The sequence below is a fragment of the Mixophyes fleayi genome, chromosome 9 (assembly GCF_038048845.1).
Source record: "Mixophyes fleayi isolate aMixFle1 chromosome 9, aMixFle1.hap1, whole genome shotgun sequence".
Classification (NCBI taxonomy): domain Eukaryota; kingdom Metazoa; phylum Chordata; class Amphibia; order Anura; family Limnodynastidae; genus Mixophyes; species Mixophyes fleayi.
Genome location: NC_134410.1, coordinates 24,314,290 through 24,337,371, shown reverse-complemented (window position 1 = coordinate 24,337,371; position 23,082 = coordinate 24,314,290). Strand labels below are relative to the sequence as shown.

Below are 23,082 nucleotides of genomic sequence, written 5' to 3'. Positions count from 1 at the left end.
TGTCCTGGAGGTTTTTGACATCCACTATGTATAGGCAATTTTTCTCTATGGTCTGTGATCACTTACGACACAATATCAAAACCATTATCAGAATATTTCCAAATTAATTGTCAATGTCTTGCCAATAACTATTGCTGTTATGTTAAGTTAGTGATCTTTTCAAGAAGTAATTAGTCCATAAAATGCAATCACTCATCAGAGGCAAGCCTGCATGACAGGGAAGGAAAAGGGAGTAGATACCTACCTGCCTCCTGCCCCTCACTGGTGGACTATGAAAATGACCCATGCATGGTTAGGTGGGATGTAATGATGTCACAACGTATAATTGAAAAAAATATATATATGAAAAGTGCAAGAAAATTAATGTTTTACAAAGTAAATTATAGCAGTGCGCCCATAATTTCAACTGTCTTCATAAAATAAAATATAAAGTGCTTGTCCTTTTAAGACATTTTAAATCTCTAGCTTAATTATATATGAGGTGTTCACAGCCTTTGCTATAGTGTTTCCCTGGCCCATTGTCAGTGTATTGGTATTCTACTGGCTTAGGTAAGTGTGAAATTATTTTATTGAAAAATACTGTAAACACATTAATATACCTATATAAATAATAACTATTAACACCAAACACCTAATGCTACCTGTGTAATAATGTAATACAGCAAATTCTTTATTTTAAATAATTGTTATTTTGGCCTAAGCATGTTGCCCTTATTGACTTTTAGTCCCCAGGGCTAGTACTGTGGTACTAGATTACTAGATACCCTAGGCAAAGCTTCAGTCCCCTAATTCCTAGCACACATGTAAAACTCCAATGTAAATAATTAAATAATGAAATTGTTTAGAATTAAGATGTGTATGTAGTAGAGATGCTCACTCACCCCCGTGTTTTGGTTTTGTTTTTGGTTTTGGATCTGGATTACCGTCGTGTTTTGGTTTTGGCTTTGCCAAACCACCCTTGCGTGTTTTGGTTTTGGTTTTGTTTGGTTTTGTTTTGCTATTTTTTAAAAATACATTTTTTTTGGTCTAAAATAACCTAATTTAGGGCTCCACCAGTTTCTTGGATAAGTGAGGTAATTCTAAAGCTAATAAATTATGAAAAAAACAGTTTAATCCCTGGTAGGCCGTCCTTAATTCTAACACTTGCCTGCAAATTATACAGACACACCTTGTTGTCTACCTCCTCCATCTTTGATTATTGGCAATGTAGCCATCGTCTTTAGGTGTATATTACACCCTCCACTTGTAGTTGAATAGAAAAAAAGCAGCCTGCATAGACTGTAGAATTAGAATATAAAAATAAATGGACCAAGGTAGTTTGGTGGCTATCTATGCCCCCCCCCCACCACCCTCCACTTGTAGTTGAATAGAAAAAAAGCAGCCTGCATAGACTGTAGAAATGGACAAAGGCAGTTTGGTATCTGTCTGCATCAGACCCCCTCTCCACTAGGAGTAAAATAGAAAACTATTCAGCCGTTATAGAGTCTAGAATATAAATAGAAATTGAGAAAGGCAATTTGGTATCTGTCTTCCTCATAATCATCAACATCAACATTAGTGCCCTCGTCGCCTACACAAATCTCCCCCTCAACCTCTTCTAATTCCAAAGTGGCATTATCAATTGGTGTATCACCGGCTACACTCAGGCTGTTAAGGCACACATCAGCAGAACTGCTGAAAGGAACCTTCTTTATGGGTACACTGTCACTAACAGAATGCTCACGATTAGACATACCACTGTTGGATGGACTCTCCACAGGGATTGGTGTCATTTCTGATTTAGAGCATACATTATCCTCTAATGCCTTACTGTTTTCTTGCAGCTCAGCTTTCACGCGTAACAGTAGTTGTGCACCACTTTTAGACTCCAAATTACTTGGTTTTGCTTGGTCACGAGTGACCCTACAAGAAGAAGGCTCAGTAACATTTTTTGATCTGCTATTAATAGAGAAAGGCGAAAGCCTCATTCTTTCTTTGCCACTGCGTGTGTAGAATGGCATGTTGGCAATTTTTTTTTTATCCGCACTTAACTTTTCCTCAGTTACACTTCTTTTTCGTTTCAACACGGTAATTTTTTTTTTGGTGTATGTTTTTTTCCCTGATTTAAAAAGACTATGTACTTTTACATCGCCTTTCCCAGATGACGTACTGGGAACACTACCATCAGGACTGGTGACAGAACCTGGTTGCTGATTCTGCTCATATGTGGACTGCTTTGAATCCATTTTAATGAGCCAAAACCACTTGTAGTGCTACAAATTGTAGAAATACTGCTGACAAATATGACTTTTGACAGCCAGAAAAATTACTGTAAAACACTGGGGAATATGGGACACCCCAAAAGCACTTGGAGTGCTAAAAATTGTTTTTTATACTGCTGACAAATATGACTTTTGACAGCCAGAAAAATTAATGCAAAAGAATGTGGAACACCCCAAAAGCACTTGGAGTGCCAGAAATTAAACAAAAACCCTTCTCTATCCTCCTCTTACTGCTGTAACAACTGGTATTAGGATTAGAATGGTATTGAATAGAAACAATAATGTGTCCAAATACTGCTCTGTCCCTGCGCTGATATAGCCTGTGTGACCTAACCCTGCTCTCTCCCTCTGTCAAATGGCGATGAATTGCTGTGGAGGCTGGTATTTATGCTTTTTAAATCTCGCGAGAACCGAGCTCAGAAATACAAATACGTGACGATGACGTTTAGCCTCAATTTCGATTCCGAACGAGCTGGAGAGCACCGAGTGGATAGGCTCGGTACTCGGATAGGCTAAATTCGGATGAATTCGGATCTCAGGGAACCGAGCCCGCCCATCTCTAGTATGTAGTGATATGCATCTATGAATACTGACAGGCACCACTCAATCTTCAAGTCCTTCCTCCATTCCTCAGCCCCCTCCTTAGTCTTAAAAACCCGGTATCTTCACATTTGGTGACAGACAGTGCGATCACACAGTTCTGATGTTGGATAGAGCTTAGGGACACATATTCTGATATGGTCAGGCTCTGCAAGGATGAGAGACAACAGAGGGTCAGCACCAGTATCAATTCAGGAACTAGTAGGGAATCTCACAGAGATGGCCACAGAGGCAGACATGAGCAGGCTTGCTTAGAGGGCAAAAAAACAATACCCGCAGGGATTTTGCAGGAGGTACGTGAACACCTATGAGGACTCTGAAATTTGTAAAAGAGACAATGAATGTAATGTATTATATTAAACATCTATGCTAATAAAGTAAACAAAATTTGTTGTTGATGTTATATAATATACTTTGCATAATACACTGTTTTATATTATGTATACAATTGTTACAATTACAATTATAATTAAAATATAAAACATTTTAAATTTACCTACATCTTGTGTGTAGTCTTTCTTGAAATTATAAGCATAAGCTTATTATATAAATATTGGTCTTTTGGATTTAGAGCAGAACAGGAAGTGTATTACTTGGGTTAAACCAGAACTACCTCTTTGAGGAGTTTGTTGAAGTAAAAGTCATAAATATGCAATTAAATGATCATCAAGACATTTGCCAGACTGTTAGGTCACCCTCACCCTTTAACACAACCACATAATAAGATAAAACTAGAACAAAGGGAACCTTACAAAAAGGATGAGGAGATAAAAGGTAGAGATGGCTAAACTTGTGAGAGTTAACATTCAAGAGTAGTGAGACGATAGGGGTGGATCAATCTTTCCTGAAGTTTGCCTCTCCCTTTATGCAGTTCTTAATATGGTGATGATTTCTTTTTTTATGTTGTTTATTTTCCTATGGTGTTTTGAATGTCAGGAAAATTTACTTTCATTATTTCTGCAACTGGTTCTGCAATCAAGCACACTATTTAGTCCAACTTATCCTGACTCACAGCGTCAAATAATTCTGTTTTGCTTGCTTGGGGTTTGTGACCACATAGTTCTACCCTTGGCTAAGTCCAGTCTAGGTACTGACCTGCTGGTGGTTTCTCCAGTTTTGTACCCTGCTTGTCCAGAACTCTATTGTTTGCTACCTGCCTTGTGACATTTGCTATGATTTTTTGTGTTTTTGCATTGCATAGCAAATAGCTGTTACATTCAATTCTATTTTTGCATACTCCCTTGTCATTGTGTTTTTTTTGTTTTATGCATACTCTCTTGTATTGTTATATTGTTTATCACTTTTCCATAGAGTAGATAGTGGTAGATGTGTGGGTTATAAACATCTATAATGCAAATTTTGACAAAACATCCACAACTTTAACCAACACCTTACACTGTCAAAACAGAGCATAGAAAAGAGAAAGATAAAACTTGAACAAAAATGAAACAAAACAAGCAAAGGCCAAATGCTGAAGATTCCTGATGCCTAAAGGCAAGAATATTTAGAAATGAAACATAAGACAACATTGCTAACAAAGACATCTGATACAAAAGCCACCTGTAGGTAGGTGCGTGTGGGACAAATTTAAAATGTACGGACGGAATTCAAATTTGCACCTTATAATTGATGCCTAAATTACAGTATAAAAATGAAACCGCTTAGTATTTGTGCACTAAAATAAAAAAGATTTTTTTTCCCTGTATACAAGAAAAAATTGCTTTGGCACCCTTTGCATTGTTACATGTTTGCCCATATATATATATTTTCACTCTAGCATACTGAATGCATGCCAAGTGTGTATGTGGGTGGACACAGGCATGGTAAATATTTTTGTGGCTGGAGGGGCAAGGAGGTAATGAGTAAGTGAATCAGTGTATATAGGTTCTACAATAATGTCCCACCTCCTCCTATGTTTTGGAAACATAAAAAAAAATATAAGAACTATTCAAATTGAAACTACAAAGACAATTAATGATGTTAAATGATCATTTATTTGGTATAAATAGCATCTCATTAGTCCCAAGTACTGATGCAGTTGTCTACCTAATCCAATCAATTATTGCCAGTTTATACTAAAACAATAACATTAGATTCTTTATATAGCTATTTCTGTATAATTTCATGTAGGTCCCTCATTATCTCCATTCTCTTAGCTCAACGAGGTATAAAGCTAATTTTGTAAGGTCTGGGCAAATTGGAGAACCCAACCATTTGTGGTGAGATGTCCAAGTCTTTGAGATCTATGGGGGAAGTGATTTCAAAATTCTGCAGAACAGTGGTAAGGAAAATAAACATTTCCAGTTGGGCCAGACCTTCACCAAGACAGATACGCTTCCCTGGGGAAAGATAAATTAAAGTAAACAGTCAAATGCTATACTTTAATTATAAAATTATTTCACTTATCCTGTTGTCTTATACATTTGTTCTGACTAAATGTAGTGACACACTAGCCATCATCCTGTCAGTCAGTTTGGTCATTTTCAACCAATCTGGATCAATACTTTATGGTGTTTGGCCCAAAACCAGACCTCTATCTGATCAATTGTTAGTTGAGCAAAATGAAAAATATGGTTAGTCAGTGGCCTATTAGCATGCTCTGGATGTTATCATTGAACCATAATGCATGTAGTCCTTTAAGAATGGCATGTATGGCCTAAATACAAAATGACCAGAAAATTAACCATTGGTTACTGAAATTAACCACATATGTAATTGAATAATGTTACTCTCAATCGTAAGCATTATGGATTGTCAGGTGCACGCCACCACTTCACGCAGCTTCCCATGCAAGCCACTTTGTTACTATGGATGCTTCAGAACAGCTAGACAGGCAATTTAAAGAGCAGTCATATGTTACCTATGTTTTAGATCTGTCTTTGCTGCCTGGTCCTGGTGCTGGTTTGGTTCTGGTACTGGTCTTGACTGCCTGTATACTACCTGTCCTGACCATTTTCCTGGACATTGACCAGTCTTTGGACTGCTGCCTGCCCTGACCTTTCACATATACATTGACCATTCCTGAATTGCCACCTGCCCTGACTTCTGCTTGGACATAGAAACCTAATCTATTTTCTGCAACCTATGTGAGTACATGTTGCCTCTTGATTCTCTGTTCTGGATATTGTTGATTGATGTCTCCAAAATGTCTGGTGCCAGCATCAATCCCAGAATAAGCCTATACCCTAAGACTTATGGCCAGCCCTGTACCAGTTAACATTTTGGGCTGTAAGAGGCTGAGGGCTGTTATAGGCAAAGATCATGACTAGCCTGGTTCTAGAGGTTCATTCCAGGAACTCAGCATCTGGTGTGAGAAAGATAAATGCATTTGTCACTACGAATTGTTTCATTACGTTCCTCCTCTGTTCCCAAAAGACCAGATAACAGAAAGTTAATGGTACATTGCTTCCTTTACAGGACAAAACACATATTAAATATGCAGTTTGTATAAGATCCTGAATCTTTTACAATAGTGCCAAAGCTGCTGTACTTGTTCAATGTAGAGGAACTTTGTGTTTGCTACATATTAGGGTTTTTTCACTTGATTCTGATGCTGCTATCTGAAATAAGAATTGCTGTAACAGAGTACAGACTTTTTCTGCTTGCTGGGACATTTGCCTTATCAGGTAAGTTTTTTTCTATCTCTATTTTGATGTGCACTCGTTACCTATATTGTACTTATTTTGTCAATTTTTTTTAGAAAGTATTACAGTATATTTGTTATTTCCTATCGGCAATTTGCAAAGCTGATGTCCCTTATTGAGTTAGAGATGTGGAGGACAGTGATCCACATTGATCAGATAAGTCTGGTTCACTTTGACATGAGGCTAGACTCATATAATATTGAACATTGATTTGAATTAATTATTATTGTTATTATTGAAATGTAGGTTCAGTTTGTACCTGCAGAAAATACCATGAAAGCCTCATTCTTTTTAAAAATTCCATTTTGTTCTAGGAACCGATCTGGATTAAAGGTAAATGGATCAGGAAAATATTTTGGATCTTGAAGAACGAAAGTCAGGATAGGAAATACATCTGTACCCTATGAAGCGGAGAGGACAAGATGAGCCAAAATTATTAAAGCAGTATGCACAGTTGAGTTATTGAATTGATTTTTCTGTTATAACTAGCGAAAGGTCACACATAACAAAAGGATTCTATTTAGTTAAACATTTTTACTCATATTTCACATTATTGAAGTCTAAGGGATATATTTACTAAACTACGGGTTTGAAAAAGAGGATATGCTATTTATAGCAACCAATTAGATTCTAGCTGTCATTTTGTAGCATGTACTAAATAAATGATAACTAGAATCTGATGGGTTGCCAGAGGCAGCATCTCCGCTTTTTCAAACCCACAGTTTGGTAAATCTAGCCCTAGGAGTGTGTTTTAGAAATTAACAAAAAAGGTTCTTGGGGGCTTTAAATTCTGTCTACTCTCTTAATATAGGGTGATAAGTGAGAAAGAGACTGTTTATAAATCCATTGCTTGATTGTTGCCTGTAGCTAGAAGTGGCCTTGAATTTGGAAAAGAGATAGTTAAAGGTTTATTAAAGTGTGGTTTAACATGTGGTTTGCATGCTGCAGCACATTGGATGCGGTTGTCAGATCCAAATTGCAGGATTTACTGTACTGCGGGTTTGGGGGTTTAAACTCAAACTGTGTATGATGTATGGTGGCATGCAAACTCTGAACCTCATTTTGTTCTAGGCCAACTGCATGGTAATCCCAGATGCTAGACATCCCGTTTTACTTTGCGATTTGCCTGTGTAGAGAGCCAGAGCAGGCATGAGCCACCACACCAGTTTAACTTAGATTAATTTACTCCCAGCCTACTCACTAACATGCCCAGTCCCCTACGAGGCTTATTTTCTCTAGCTGCTAAAGCCAGATACATTTTTGTCAGGTTCCCACAAATAGAGAGTGCTGGCCCAATGCTGAGTTGCACTGGGCCCCTCCTAATATCTCTGGCTACTCTGAGAATAAAGTGCAGTCTCTTGTTGCATTACAAATGGTACCATGCACTGACAGCCCATGAGTGTTCTTGCATGGTGCAGCTTGTAAAATTACAAGAACAACAAGTACCAGCATTCACATATGTGCAAGTGAAGGTCCCCGTCATGGGATAAAAAAATGTGCCTATCATAATTAAAATTGAATTGCCCCATAATAAATTGAATAGTAGTGCCCACAGTGTAAAGTAACAATCACAATGTATAAAAAGTTTTGGATTTACAAACAGCAATTTAGTAAATATCCTACTGGGTGTGATGGTATGGAAAGTGAGAAGGTTTGGATGAAGACATGAAGAGCATTAATTAGAAAAGGACCTCTCTCCAGTCTAAATTATATGTAAGATAAAAATTAAAATAGGAAAATAAAAAGTGGATGTTTTCTCTTCCTTTTCTGATTCATGAAACTACACCCAGTACCCAAATATAAGTGTTTATAATGTGTCAACAAATTGCTTTAATGTAGAGGTTAGTACAGTACTTCGGTCTATATTTGGAATCTCTTTAAAAGGGATATTATTTATCACTATGTTTAGAGTCTTATTAAATAGTTAACTTGAGATCAATACATCATTAACCACTGGTCTAAGTGTAGTACCTGAGGAATGGTAAATCCACGGAACTTAGTGTCCATTGAAACTGAATGTGGAAGGTTCATAGGCAGCACATTGGCAAATCGGTGGATCTCATGGATTACGGCATCTGTGTATGGCATAGATTCCCGATCTTCTGGCTTCGGGGCTCGCTGCCTGCCAATCACTTGATCGATCTCCTCTTGTACTTTACCTGTCATGAGGAATTCATAGTAAGACCATTGGTTGAATTTGTTTTGTCTTAGAATGAATATGGTGAGAATCTTGATTGAAAATATGCCTAGACTTTGTAATTCCCCTGGTGTTTTACAGAAAGGCATCGATATGGTAAGGGATATTGAACAGCTAGTTAAAATGGTAAAATATCTGCTAGTATGACAGAGCAATATAAGTCTCTTACTTTACTCAGATTGGCAATAACTGAAAAGAACAAAAATACACAACTGGCAACTTGCTGCAAATATCTTAGACAACAAATAGATATCTCTACTTACTCTCAAAACAAGCTATTATATAGGTGTAAGCACACCGACTGGGATGTCACATCACCCACATCTCAATCATGGTCTGATATACAGTTCTGCAGGTGCTTTGTCTCACTCAATCATGAAATAACAATAGTTGACAATATTTGTGGAATCTCCCTTACTCAGACTTTGTCTCTTACTTTTGATGTTAGGGTGTTTTAGTAGAAGCAAAAATGCATGTCTCAGCGTTGTGCTCACTGTTTCTGTCCCAGCAACAAACAAATTTAAAGTGTTTGTATAAAAATTCTTCATATTAAAGTGTGTAGAAGGATTCTGCTTTTCCTGACAAAGACAGAGAGAGAGAGACACAATGTAAAACTGGACTATTGCAGTTCTAGTATTAGAAAATCAGCACCACATCATTATTAACCATCATTAGAGAAGATGGGATACAACAATGTGATATATTTGCATATCACATTTCATTGATGCTCTTTTTTTGCACAAATAATCAATTAAAAAATATATACAGGTGCTAACCTTTAAATTTTATAATATAAACTGTGATGAGATCTTAATAACAAAAAATACAATTTAAAAATCCCAATATGGAAGACTAACATAAGAAAAGAACAAGACTAGACAGCTTCTCCTGTGGACCATCAGAAAGGCAAGCTTTAAATTTTCAAACAGATGTTCAATATCTCTCAATCAGCTTTCTACTTCATTAAAATATATGTGTGATAAATATAATATATATATATATATATAAAACAAAACCAAATACCATGTAGGGTGTTTCAACAAAGTATCAGTATATAATAGAGAGCAGAAATATCACAAGTTCATATGAGAATCTACTGTTCAAAACATCTATTAAACAGAGTGTACACTTCCCATTTGCAGGTGGATGCCAGTCCTCCAAAAACCTTGTGGTGTAATAAGGAAAAATCTGGAAATGGAGAGTAAACAGGACAAAGGCGCACAATAGTGTAGTATTATAATATATGTTAGGACCAAGGAAGGTCCAGAAAGAAAAATGTCCTTATCACCAGAGAAATGGACCAAAGGTTTAAAGTGCAAAAAAGATGTAGTGAATACACCAGACACTCCTGAGTATAAATATGCATACCAGAATGAAGATCTTTAAGGCTTATCAAATCAGATTTCCCAAAGGAAGCAGGTCACACATTATCAAAGTCCCGCATATAGTAGGTGTCTCAGGAGCAAAACAGAGATGGAAGCCACAGATGTAAAATATTAAATATGCAATTTATTAAATGCACAGTAGCTACTTACACATATAGTAGCAGATAACACATTCTCCTGATGAAGTCCGGTGATAATATGGATGAAACGCGTTGAGAGGACTTTGTTATTGTTTCTGCTTATCCGGGATCATTGTATGTCATCTACCGAATCTGTGATCGCTGTACAGATATGCCTGTAATCTGCTACTATATGTAGGTTGCCTTACTATGCCAGGGAAACCTACCCAGTACCTTCTAGGGTTCTTATAGTCGCTCAGGCAAATGCAGTTAGAAAAATACAAAAGTGTATATATTGTAATAACAACAATCACTGGAATACTATATACAAACAGTAAATAAATGCCAGGCAGGTTTGCAACATTATCTGTCCCTTACCTCACTAGCTTAAGGGGTTACCTGGCTGTCCTGACTTGCAGAATCAAAGACTCATGCATTTCTCCGAGCTGAGATTTGCAGCAGCAGCCTGCTTTCCAGGGCACAGGCCAACGATGATCACCAGGTCTGCTGGTAGAGAAAGATTCTCAACACAAGTCAGTCCCACATCTTCCAGGAATAAATCAATAGTGAGTACCACACCTCCTGGCTCCTTAATATCTAGGGCCAGATTTCTACTGTCTTTATCCCTCCCTAGGGCAAACCCCTAGTTCTCTCCTTCTTGAAAATTGGTGGGTGCTGGTCCAGGGGGTTTTAAGGGAGTGGAGATGAGCTGTCCTTCCACAGTGCCTCCCCTCCTGCTGTGTCCCTACAAAATGCCATATCTAGTATAGCACTAAGCGTCTCCTGAAATTCACCCCATAAAAACTTTTTGAGCCAGACCTAGCTTCCAGCTGTTCAGGACTTCCTACAGAGAAAGCACAGAAGAATTAATGTAGCTACAGTCGTGTCCCCCCCCCCACTTTCCCTCTCACCTGTATCGTGAAACTGGACCCGGCCTAATCCTTACCTATAGACCACCTGGCTTCGCTTAATGTATAACAGCGTCACTGCAATATCCACAAAATATAATAACCAATATACATTTTTACAATGCATAACATACTGAAAATAGTATCCAATATATGCCTGGCTACAATGTTCCCTTGTCCATATGTATTTAGACACTCTATTTGTACTCTGGTGAACCGGGGAACATTAACAAGGCTTTAAAAATTACAGGTTGTTATGCTCCACTTTTTGTGAGAAACTAGAGACTCACTGGTTAAGGTGTTATCAAACTCATTCTGTGACATATCCAAAAACTGGGAGACTAAAGGCGTAACCACATTAGTATACTAAACCCTGCTGAACAGCGTTATTGGATACCACAACTGCATTCTATTTGATATACTACAAACATTAATTGGCAATTCATAAAATCCGTAATTTTGTATCTCTCTTCAGTTACAAGTGAACATACATCAATTATTTTATGCTGAGCAAAAGTAGATGTAACAGATAAATGTACATCACTTATAAAGAAAAGTAGATGTAACAAAACCGATCTAATCAAACTCATAATTATTTTTTTTAGTAAAATAATTTCTTTAAAAAACAACAAATGGGCACCAGTTTGCTTTTTCAGGGTTTGTGCTTGCCTTAAAACTCAACTTGCACTATTCCTTATGCATGTTTTCAAAGATTTGCCACCATTTGTCATCCATTTTACTACCGGTCCCTCTATTCTTATCTTGCAAAATAATTTCAATATTTATATTATAAATCTTCATTATTGATTTAGTTAAATCAAAATCTGAATAGCCTTGATCTCTAAGGCTACTATAAGTTTATTTGCCTGCCTCAAAAAAGTCGCATATTTTGAGCAGCTTCATCTTAATCTCAATAAGTGCCCCTTTGGGATGTTTCTTTCATATCCTTAGGTGTCTATATTTGTAATTCAAATAGTTATTGTAATCAACTTTATTTTTTATGTCAGTGTAACCACCTAATTATTTTCAAAAGCTAGGGAGATGTCCAGTGAATTGATTCAAATGGGGCTGTTTGTGCTCATGAATTTTAAACCAAAAGTATTCCTATTAAGGTGCTCAACAAATGACAGAATAGCAGATAACCTTTCTCTTGAAACAAAAAACAATTCATCAAAAGATATGTCATATAGCACCAGTTTCTCCCTCAGGGGACCATTTCAAGCATAGGTATTCTCAAAATGCCTAACATATAAGTTGTCAAATCTCAGGGTAAACCTGGTGCCCATGGCAGCCCCATGTCTGTAAAGTACATTTGAGAATCAAATATAAAATAATTATGTGACAAAATTAACAAATTGATTCCAAAGCGAACTCATGTTGCATCTCACCAAGATTTGAATCCAAAAAAAGTTAATATTTAACTGTTTGTTCTGCTCCCACATGTGTAATATCATTGTACAAAGATTCTACCTCACATGTGAGGAAATAATGTATTCAGTCATATTCAAAAACTGTGTTCCAACTTTGATATATAAATGTGTAACAAATAAAAAAATCATCTCCTCCCTGGATATCACCTCATGTTAGAAAGCATCTGTAAGGAGGATCTTAAGTTCATTTTGAAATTGTTTAGTACGGCAAGTCGTCAGTCCTATATTAAACTCTGCTATATTGAGCAGCTTATAAACTTCTTCACTATTATCCTCTTATTCTGGATCACCACTTTATTCAGATCATAATTCCAGGTTCTGACATTAAATTCTTAAAGGCCCCTTCTCACATTGAAGCTTAAGTTATTCTTATTTTTTTTTATCTGTATTATCTGTATAGAATTTCACATAGAAACATTTTTACAATAAATTAAAATAAAAAGCCCTATTTGAATAATGAACATTACTATACCTCTGCCATTCTGATAAGGAAACTGTCTATCAAGTGTCGTGGTTTGCTTGGATCCAATGTATTTTTGTCAATCTCCATCCTCCTTTTGACAAACTCTTCCAGCTGGTATAAATACATATTTGTCCTGTGATGAGGTCCTGGTATGTACCTCATAAACAAGTCAAAAGCATCATACAGCTACATTGTAGAAAAGACATAAATATAAAATCAAATGTAAATTTTAAGGGTGGAAAGTCAAAATATATTCATATGAAATTATTTTATCTAGTTTTTATGATGCTACTTGGGTGTGTTAGTAAGTCTCTTGTCTGTAATTACTCACATTGTCATTATGTCAATAATCCCCTCACAATTCAAAATGTTGAGTTGACTTGTGGGATGCACATAGGGATATATACCTATGTTTAGCATAAAGATTAATCTCTGCTAGGAATAATTAAGCTTTATCAGGTTATAGCCCCTTCAATTATAATACAGTGTTCAGATCTTTAAATTGCTTTTGGTTTTTGGATCAATGTCTCGTGTTGACCAGGCTCCTGTCTATTAGTGTGAATCATTGATTGGCTACATAGCCAATTCTCAAACATGGTACATTAACAATAAATGCATTTATAACAATATTAATTTTGTAAGACATTCCTCAAAAAAAAAGTCATGTTAGCAGTCATGAAACACATCTCCCATCGTTTAGAATATATAACCAGGGAAACGACCTGGAACAAGTCCCAGCATGGAATCACACCCAATTTCCATTCAGCAGAATATTATACTCCGCAGAGTAAGTCAACAAGGCAGTTACCACCGTCTGGTAAAAGAGGGGGTCTGTGGTGGATTGATGATTGATTAAGAAGGTGTTTCCAACATAGGTGATCTTCAAAGAGTACCTACTATCTAAAATTCAAAATTATTTAATATTTATTTACATCTCCCTCCAATCTTCTTCATCTTTCCATTAGAGTAAGAAGAAGGCTCCCCTAAGCTCCACAGTGTTTGTAATAACACAGTGGAGGTTGTAGGGACCTTTTTTTGGGGGTTTACCTTGGATGTCTGCACTTCTATTATGTGTTTTGATAGTCGTTGCTGCCATTACAGGTGTCACGGTCGTCCCGATTTCCGTGGACAAGGTCTTGTATTTTGTTGGCTCTGCCGTGGCCAACTTAAAGTTCCTGGGAGTTGAGAGAGATAAGGAGGTGGGGTGGAAAACAGAATAGTAGCGGTACAGACAATATACTGGCGTACTGAATGTTGTAGCCTCGTGATTTTAGCTTATTTGCAGATTTTAAGTGCTATAGCTCTTTTGCTTCTTGTTTATAGCTCTAATGTGATGTATTTTGCTGTAATGTTAATGGCCACTAGATTGTACTAGCTCTCTGTTCAGCTTCTTCAGGGACATATATCCCTGACAAAGTCTCCGGACAAAACGCGTTGGATACAATCTTCACGGCACCCACACCAGAAGACCCTAAGAATCCCCATGCCAGCGGGGATCCAGCATCAAGCAACATCCACCCCCTGCACCGAAGAATTACTGAGAGAAAAGCCGAAGAAGCCAGCAGTGAGCAGACCTATCAGTGGAACGCACAGGCATCTGTGCGCTCCACCGGAAACCCGGAAGTCCGACATTTGGAACGCACAGTGCATTCCAAGTGCCGTTCAAACGAAACCGCTTGGCCAAGCTACACAGGCGCTAAAGGAACAAAGAACAAAGCCCCGCACCTCACAGATCTCCACTGGGATAGGAGATGGGCAGCAAATACAACTGCTCTTATAAGAGCATGCATCTAAGAGCATGCAATTATTATCCGCTATTCATAGCAAAACATAACATATAACACCGCAGCTAATCCAACCACATAGATTACATAACTTGAATACCAGAATAACATGCACACTACACAGCACCCCAGGCTACCAACCCAATACCCACTTATACAACCACACACAATTAACGGCTATAACGTTAGCTCTCTAAAACCAACATAAACTAATTAATAGGAGCTATAATACTAAGAGCTATAAATACTGCTATAAACACCTGACATTCCCTCCCCAGAGCTATAAACAGAGAGCTAACAGAATCTAGTGGTCTTTCCCATTACAGCAATATACATCGCATTAGAGCTATAAACAAGAAGCAAAAGAGCTATAACACTTAAAATCTGCAAATAAGCTATAATCACCAAGCTACAACATTCAGTACGCCAGTATATTGTCTGTACTGCTACTATTCTGTTTTCCCACGGCACCTCCTTATCTCTCTCCACTCCCAGGAACTTTAAGTTCCGCCACGGCAGAACCAACAAAATTTGTAATAACACAACACGAGCAAAAGAATACTGATGATCATATGCAGCCAATCATGGGACCTCTTTACTGCTCTCGTGAACACACATATAGCCTTAATTTCTAGGACTTAAAAATATAATACTGTTATCGCTGCAGCCATTAAAAACAAATCTTTTAGCAAAAAGACCCAAGTTCGCAGGTCTAAGAAATTTTAAAATATAACCAATGATCCCACATTATTTGTATATGTACGATGCACAATTGCAGATTACTTGCAGAATACCTCAACAAATGTCCTCTATTTAAAAACAGGGAAAAAACATTGAACCATTGATTTAATTTATCTTCTTAATATACCAGGGACCTTTATTACTAGGCAATCTCATTCATTTCAGTGGTCCATTGGGAAATTTCATTTTAATCATTTATTAAACAAGGATGAATCCACAATCTTCCTCCATAAATCTTATAAGAGCTTAATTTCAGGCTGTTGGGAAGCCTGTACAATCCACTATATAATTTTGTCTGTGGCTTACTGCTTTATCTACTCCCATCCTCACATAATGACATTGCCCATGTCACATGAAGCCCCTGTCATTACTAACACACTCCCATGAGTAGACAGGTCGCTACTTCTCACAAGATCAGATTACTCATCTCCAGAAATACTATGTACTTCTGTGAGCATTATAGATCTCAGCAATTATGCTACAGTATGAAAACTCTGATCAACTTATTGGCTAAAAAATACAAGAGATCTATGCCTTGCCACCATCTAGGCTTCTACACTACCTAATCCCAGACACCATATCTTCTGTGCCTTCTCTTGACCACTGCACCATCCAGGACTCTGTACCATATTTGCTGCTGCACCATGATGGGCCCATCTAGGCTACTGCAGTATGCATGCTGTTTTCATGTATGTCATATCTGTATGTTTATGTCAGGACCTATGGAACCTGTGATGCCATACAAATAACCAATTATGATGATGGATATATGAATGTGGTCAGACCCTATTGAAAAATACTTTACAAAGCCCTTGACATATGTATCTGCATGGTAATATTTTGAGTTATATGAAAAAGCGAGAAGAATGCTTCCTGAATACCTGGCCCCAAAAAGAGGACATAGATCGAAATATGTCTTGGATGATGTGCATGAGCCTGCGGAAATCAGGATCTTCATAGGCAAACCTATTCCCAAAGATTATAGAGCAGATGATGTTGGCAGTCACCTGACTGAAGTGGCAAGAAGGGTTGATGGGAGTCCCTAAGTATGAAACAAAGGAAAACTTGTACATGTTGTATGACAACATAAATCCTGACTAATCAATAAGAATTCAAAATCGAAAATATGCTGGCAATATATTTACATTATACACACTAGACCTGATGCAGAGTTGAACACAATTTAGGCGTAATTTGTAGGCCAAAAATGTGCACAAAAAATATATACCAAGTCGGAAGCATCTCAAGATCTGCATCCATAAGCAAATTTGCCAACTTTATGGCAGGCATACTTACACCTATACATACCTTACCAGCTTGTAAGTGCAATAAAGCTTTGTAAATTATTATCTTCATAGGAAAAATGCATTTGCTATTAGGCTACATAGAAAACAGCAGATATAACTCTTTTCCTGGCTATGCATGAACATAGCAGAATATTTTTTGCAAATGTATATGCATATACATAAATATGTCAAAATCCTATAATATATGTGCAATCAATGAAAAAATCATCCAGCAGCTTTAGAGGTGAAATCGGCATCAGTCAATCAGAAGCAGTTAGCTAGTGCTGGTGATTGCCATCATCATCATCATCATCATCATCTATTTGCACCAACCCCTAGACAGCTGCAAATAGTACAGCTGTAAAAGGTGTAACTGAATCTGCATTATGGACTGAATCAGTTTGCAATTCCTTGAACACACCCATACTGTATTTGGCCTATATTAGAATGGCCTATGTTACAATGCCCCTTCTCTGCTCCCTCACATCTCTTCAGATGCAAGCAGACACAAGTGTATCATTTTTGCAGCATTACCATTTGCAGCATTTTGCAGTATTACCAACAGATTTGCTGCATATCAATATTTGTATGCTGCAATAGGGGGCCATCCTGCAATTCTGCATTTCTATCCTAGTTGCATAAGAAAATTATGTCTTTGCAACTAGGCTAGAAATGCAGAATTCAGGATGGCCCCTATTGCAGCATAAAAATATTGATAGTTTTATAACTCATAATTTGTATGCATTTTTTCAATATAAATCAAGTGTCGCAATTTAGCTTATTTGTGCACAGAAGCAGTTTTGAGATTACTTTAAAGGCTATCTACACTTTTTTATAAAGCACTTACCTGTCCTGAAATGTCTGAAATCTTTGAGTAACTGTTGATATATCAGGGAATACATACCATTGCTTTCTCTAAATGTCTCCACCAGATAATGACCCTCCTCTTGTATCCTCTCTTCAATGCTCCTTTTCCCCATGCCAAAATTTCTGAGAGTCTTTACTGAGAAACGACGCATCTGTTTCCAGCATTCTCCATTGCTGAATATTACTCCTAAGGAAGACAATAAATATGACATGTATTTTGTAGAGTGTAAAAAAGATGCATTACTAAACACCAATCCTTGGGGAGATAAATATAATAATATATATATATATATATATATATATATATATATATATATATTGTGACGGAGTCACTGGAAGGAGGCTAGATACAGAGGTATGTGTCCCAGGCTTCCAGCATTGTATACATAAGGCCCAGTCCGTGTCTTCTGTTCTATCAGTATCTAACAGACTGATCAAGAGATGCACCTGTGAGGTGCTTGTAATAAGGCAGCTGGGATATGCAGCCAGTGTCTTAGACCTGGGAAGAGGTGAGCTGCCTCCTGAGACACTCTGCTGCAGTAAGCAACAATATACATGTGGTTTGGTGTTTGTTTGGGACATAAGGTCCTGCACATGAGAGAGGGCCTTCATAAATGTATTAGCTAGAAGCCAGATGGCTAGGATTTTATTTGTGCTTTTGTTCTGTTTACAAACTGGTGAATAAACTGGCTGTGGCTGTTATCCTGAAACTTCTGGACTCGTGTGTCTTACTGGTGCTGTTCATCCAGGAGATGATACCTGTTCCCCTGTTTATACTACAAAGATCTGCGCAGATCAAGAATAGCAGTAGTCTTGGAGATACTTACAGAAACCAGCTCTGTGTGTGTGCTTGGAAAGTTTAAAGGGACAGACACCGTGGAAATACATGTATGTTTTATCATGTGGACAAATGCAGCTAAAAATTGGAATGTTTATGTACAGCAACAGTGGGATCCAGAGAACCACGTGGATGTGAGCAATAAATCCTACTGTGAAATACTGTTTGAACATATTTGCTGCATATATGATGATTTGAGAAGAGTTAAATGTTGTCAGTGAAGACTGACCATCTGTGTTGGAAAAACAGAAGTGTATGCAAAGACCAGTGAGAGGCAAAGGAATCAAGTGTTTCATGGACTGTTTTTGTTAATTGCTCTAAAGCAGAGTCAATACAAATTTGTTTGTGAAGCCATTCTCCATGTTTACAAAGATGGATTAGTGCAACCATTGCATTACAGTTGATGTGGTTTATCCCAGTGTCCAAGGGGCTTCCACAAAAAGCAGCAAGAAGTCTCAGAAAAATTAGCACATTATTGGCACAGACAAAAATGTTTTCTGCAATGCAAAGACTGAGTTGTGTTAATTGATGGAAAGCAGGTGTGTTCATTAAGACTGGGAAGAAAACCCAAGTATATGTGTGTGTCTGCAAAGCACAAATTGGGTGTGGCTTGGTTCTGTGCATTAGCAAAGAGCAAAAGAGTTTAAAGAGAAAATTTATTGAGAATCTTTGTCAGTGTAAAGTGGGTGTTTCTGTGCGGAAACATGAAGCATGCAAATGTGTTTGCAAAACTATTGAGCAGAAGTTAAGGAGAAAAACTTTTGGCTCTGCAAAGGAAACATTTGAGACATATGCTGGGTATTGTAGTGCCACACATCTTAAGTCAAGTGAGGTATTCCTTTCACAAAGAAAGTAGATGTTTCTGTGTTGAAATGACAGAAGTGGGCAAATGTGTTTGCAAAACCCTTGAGCAGAAGTTAAAGGAGAAGAAAAAATTACTTTTGCTCTGCAAAGAAAAAGTTTGTGATATATGCTGGGTGTTGTAGTTCCACACCTCTTAAGTCAAGTTAAGTGAAGATTAAAGATAAAATTGGCTGCTTCTCAAGCTACAATGTCCAAGAAAAAGCAGAAACCTACTGTTTCAACCCAAAAAGAGTGCATACAGGTGTGTCAAAGTGTTCATATGGAGAGAGACAAAAATCACAACTTGGAGCACGTTTGTGTAGCGGTAGATTATGACCCTCGTCATTGTGCTAGGTTAAAAGAGGAGGATGTTTCTGATAAAGACTTACTGCAAACTGTTACGGCCCAGCAGACAGCTGTTAGGCAACCGCTGTTAATAGATGCTGCAGCTATGTCTGATAAAGGACTAGATCCGCATTTGTTTGAACTCTGGGAAAAGGCTGTGATGCAGTGCCCTGAAAAGGAGGACATGCTTAAAGATTTTCTACAAGCTGCTATAGCCCAGCAATCCGCCATAAATCAACAACAGTTAAAAGTTGAGGAGTCCCTGAGGCAACAAAACCTAGGCCTAGAAGTGTTGGTACAATCTTCTCTGGCTCAGAAAGAAACTAACAGGTACAGCAGGTGGCTAATGCAGCTCAGCAGGAAACTAACAGGCTACAGAAGATAGCCAAATAAGGGTCCAACAGACGACTTTAAGCCATTGAGGAGACCATTGCTCAACTAAGGGAAAAATTTGCAGATTAGAGCAGAATCATAGGAAGGCTGAGCTGGAGTAGGGCAAGTTGCTGATGGAGAAAAAAACACTAAAGGAGGGTATGATGCTTCTTCAAGCATCCTTTACTCCTCGCCAGGAGCATGGAAAAGATATGAAGGATATGCAGTTAAGAATCATAGAACTGGAGAAGCGGTTGGCAGATGTGTCACAGAAAGATGAAGAGGAAGCTAAAAGAGGAAGCTCTCTCCTCTCAGAAAATGCCAATCTGCTAGACAACCACATAGCGCTGACAACACACCGGCAAGCCTCTGCCGCACTGACCACAGAGTTGGAGAAAGCTAAAGCTGAGCTAGCCATGATCAGGAAGCAACTGGAGAGTGAGACAAAAGACCTGACTAAGATACGGACAGAGCTGCAGAGAGAGGTTACTAAGCAAGCAGCCCTGCAAGCTCTGTTAGACAGGGAGGTGGCTCTAAAATCAGAGTTGCAGGACTTGAGAGAACAGATGTGTTCGGGCTATGTGACGAGGAAGGAACATGAGGAGAAAGTGTCAGAGCTGCAGAAATTCAAAGAACAGATGAAGCAAAAGTATATAAAGGCACATGACCATTATCAGAGTGACAAAGTGGACGGTGAAATAACACAACTTCAAGCTAAGAAACAAAAACTTAAAGCAAATGTGTTACTGTTGCAACAACCTTACTCCAAACTCGACAAGAAAAGAGAAACGTAGCTGGCGGAAAAGAAGTTTCTTAAGAAAGATGAGAAGAAAGAGCAAGCACCCGCCGACAAAGAATTAGAGCAGCGTGAAGTGCAAGATGCAGAGCTCTAGGCAGTAGAGACCCAAGAAGAAGCTGGAAAAGTAGAGTTGCTGGACAATGCAAACTTGTTGCAAGTCATCAAGGAGCAGCCAGTGCAGCAAAAGCGTTTCCTAGACCAGCAGGAGAAGCTCTTGACGGTTATCAAAGAACAACACATGGAAATCCACCAGGAGCAGCAAGGTGACAAGCCAGAAGTGCATGTTCTGGAGCATCCCAGGAGTAAAGAAGAAATTAAGGGACAAGTAGCAGAAAAAGGCCTAGGGCCTGATTCATTAAGGATCTTAACTTAAGAAACTTCTTATTTCAGTCTCCTGGACAAAACCATGTTACAATGCAAGGGGTGCAAATTAGTATTCTGTTTTGCACATAAGTTAAATACTGACTGTTTTTTCATGTAGCACACAAATATCAACATTAAAATTCAGTGTACAAATAAGCTATTAAGTATTTGTGTGCTACATGAAAAAACAGTCAGTATTAAACTTATGTGCAAAACAAAAAACGGGTTTTCACCCCTTGCATTTTAACATGGTTTTGTCCAGGAGACTTAAATAAGATACTTCTTAATTTAAGATCCTTAATGAATCAGGCCCATTGTGCGCATATGTGCTACATTGTTTACAGGTACTTGATACATAATGTCGGGAAAGTCTATTACTGTTACACACAGATAATTTATAAGAATATGTTGTATTGAACTACAATGATAATAATTTTATAGTATTATTAATAAATATTGATAATAATATAAATTAACTGTAGTTTTGTAATTGCTGCTGAAAGAGCTTCTACCAAGTATTACAATAAGCTGGTTAATATTTTAAGTATTCACTTATTGTCCAATTATTATTTCTAGTTTAGAAAAAAATGACATTAATGAATATTTAGTGCATTCATTTCATAAAAAGAACAGAATATTTACAATATGCTAGCATAAACCTTTTGTATAACTTTGTATCCATGTTTGTGTACATTTTCCCTGGTGTGCTCAATACAGATTTTTGAATTATGTCAGTTGTTTTTACATACTGAAACTACACTGAATGATTTTGCCAATAGAGTTTTTCTAATAATCAATACATGAATGAGACATTCAATAAATATTTTAATTTACTGCATATATGAACTATCAGTGAATATAACTGTGAAAATGTGACAATCTCTTGCTGTCTTCCTACTAATGTTTTCAGGAAGACCATATAGGATCCATACTGATATATAGAGGACCATATCTACGGACATAATATTGAAGGATCAGATACTGTGCAAGGCAGATGGGATTTACTTACCATGACCTTTAACATATAATTCTACACATGGCAGTAGACCTCTGTTTCCAAAAATCTCTCCATGATCCACCAGAGCTTCCTTAACAGCATCATATCCACAGAGAACAACCACTCTACGTGGTCCCAGATATAGTGTGTACACGTCTCCATAGCTCTCTCTCATCTACACAGGGGAAGCATTTACAACGTTGTGTGTTATACAATGAGGCATAAATTTGTTTCCTATGCAACTATTCATATGGGTTAAAGATGGAAAATGATATTCTAAGAACACTTCCTGACCTCCCTCCAACACTGTACATTACAGGGCTTGTTCACCCCCCATACTGTATAATACAAGGATCAATCTCCTGTACTATATACAATACAGTGTAAGATCTCCTACAAACTATACAATACAGGGTCTAAATTACACATACAGAGCATTTGCAACATTCTCATACTGTACAATATGAAAGATGCAAAAAATTAAGCTAAACAGTAGGTCTTAATAAATAATAACAAGAAAATAAATGTGACATTATATCTTGTAAGTACAAAACATTATTTACTGGAAAACATCTGACTTACCAATCCCTATTTCACCTCTTCTACTAACCTCTTTCAAAGACTCCAACATTTTCCCTGGCTTAAGCTGGAGAAGATTACCGATAATAGGCAGTGGGGTAGGTCCAGGAGGCAGATTATGTCTTTTATTCATGCGGTCCCAGGTGTACAGACATAGGACACAGGAGATCAGAAACACTAGAACCAGAGTCAGGGGCTCCATGTTGAGCTAAGATCAAGTTATTGTGATTTCTGTTCTGGAAAGGAAGTATTTTGACTTTT

At 37.6% G+C, this 23,082-nt stretch overlaps 1 protein-coding gene across 1 annotated transcript; it reads right to left on the bottom strand.

Annotated features, from left to right (window-relative positions):
• Window positions 1-4,836: 4,836 nt before the first annotated feature.
• LOC142102251 (cytochrome P450 2A13-like) lies at window positions 4,837-23,082 on the bottom strand. The gene is made up of 9 exons (XM_075186988.1): window positions 22,853-23,082; window positions 22,255-22,417; window positions 17,723-17,872; window positions 16,414-16,574; window positions 13,017-13,193; window positions 9,139-9,280; window positions 8,477-8,664; window positions 6,765-6,906; window positions 4,837-5,200 (listed from the first exon to the last, which is right to left on the bottom strand). Exons 1-9 carry the CDS (start codon window positions 23,021-23,023, stop codon window positions 5,019-5,021), a joined length of 1,476 nt encoding a protein of 491 aa, XP_075043089.1. The 5' UTR covers window positions 23,024-23,082; the 3' UTR covers window positions 4,837-5,018.

What these genes read in the sequence shown, in the direction of transcription:
- LOC142102251 (XM_075186988.1), bottom strand. Translation starts at nt 23,023, where the DNA reads ATGGAGCCCCTGACTCTGGTTCTAGTGTTTCTGATCTCCTGTGTCCTA. An exon ending in TGTCCTCTTTTTGGGGCCAG is followed by an intron (nt 13,194 to 16,413) that starts GTATTCAGGAAG and finishes TCTACAATGTAG; the next exon opens with CTGTATGATGCTTTTGACTT. An exon ending in TTTCATGGTATTTTCTGCAG is followed by an intron (nt 5,201 to 6,764) that starts GTACAAACTGAA and finishes ATCTTTCCCCAG; the next exon opens with GGAAGCGTATCTGTCTTGGT.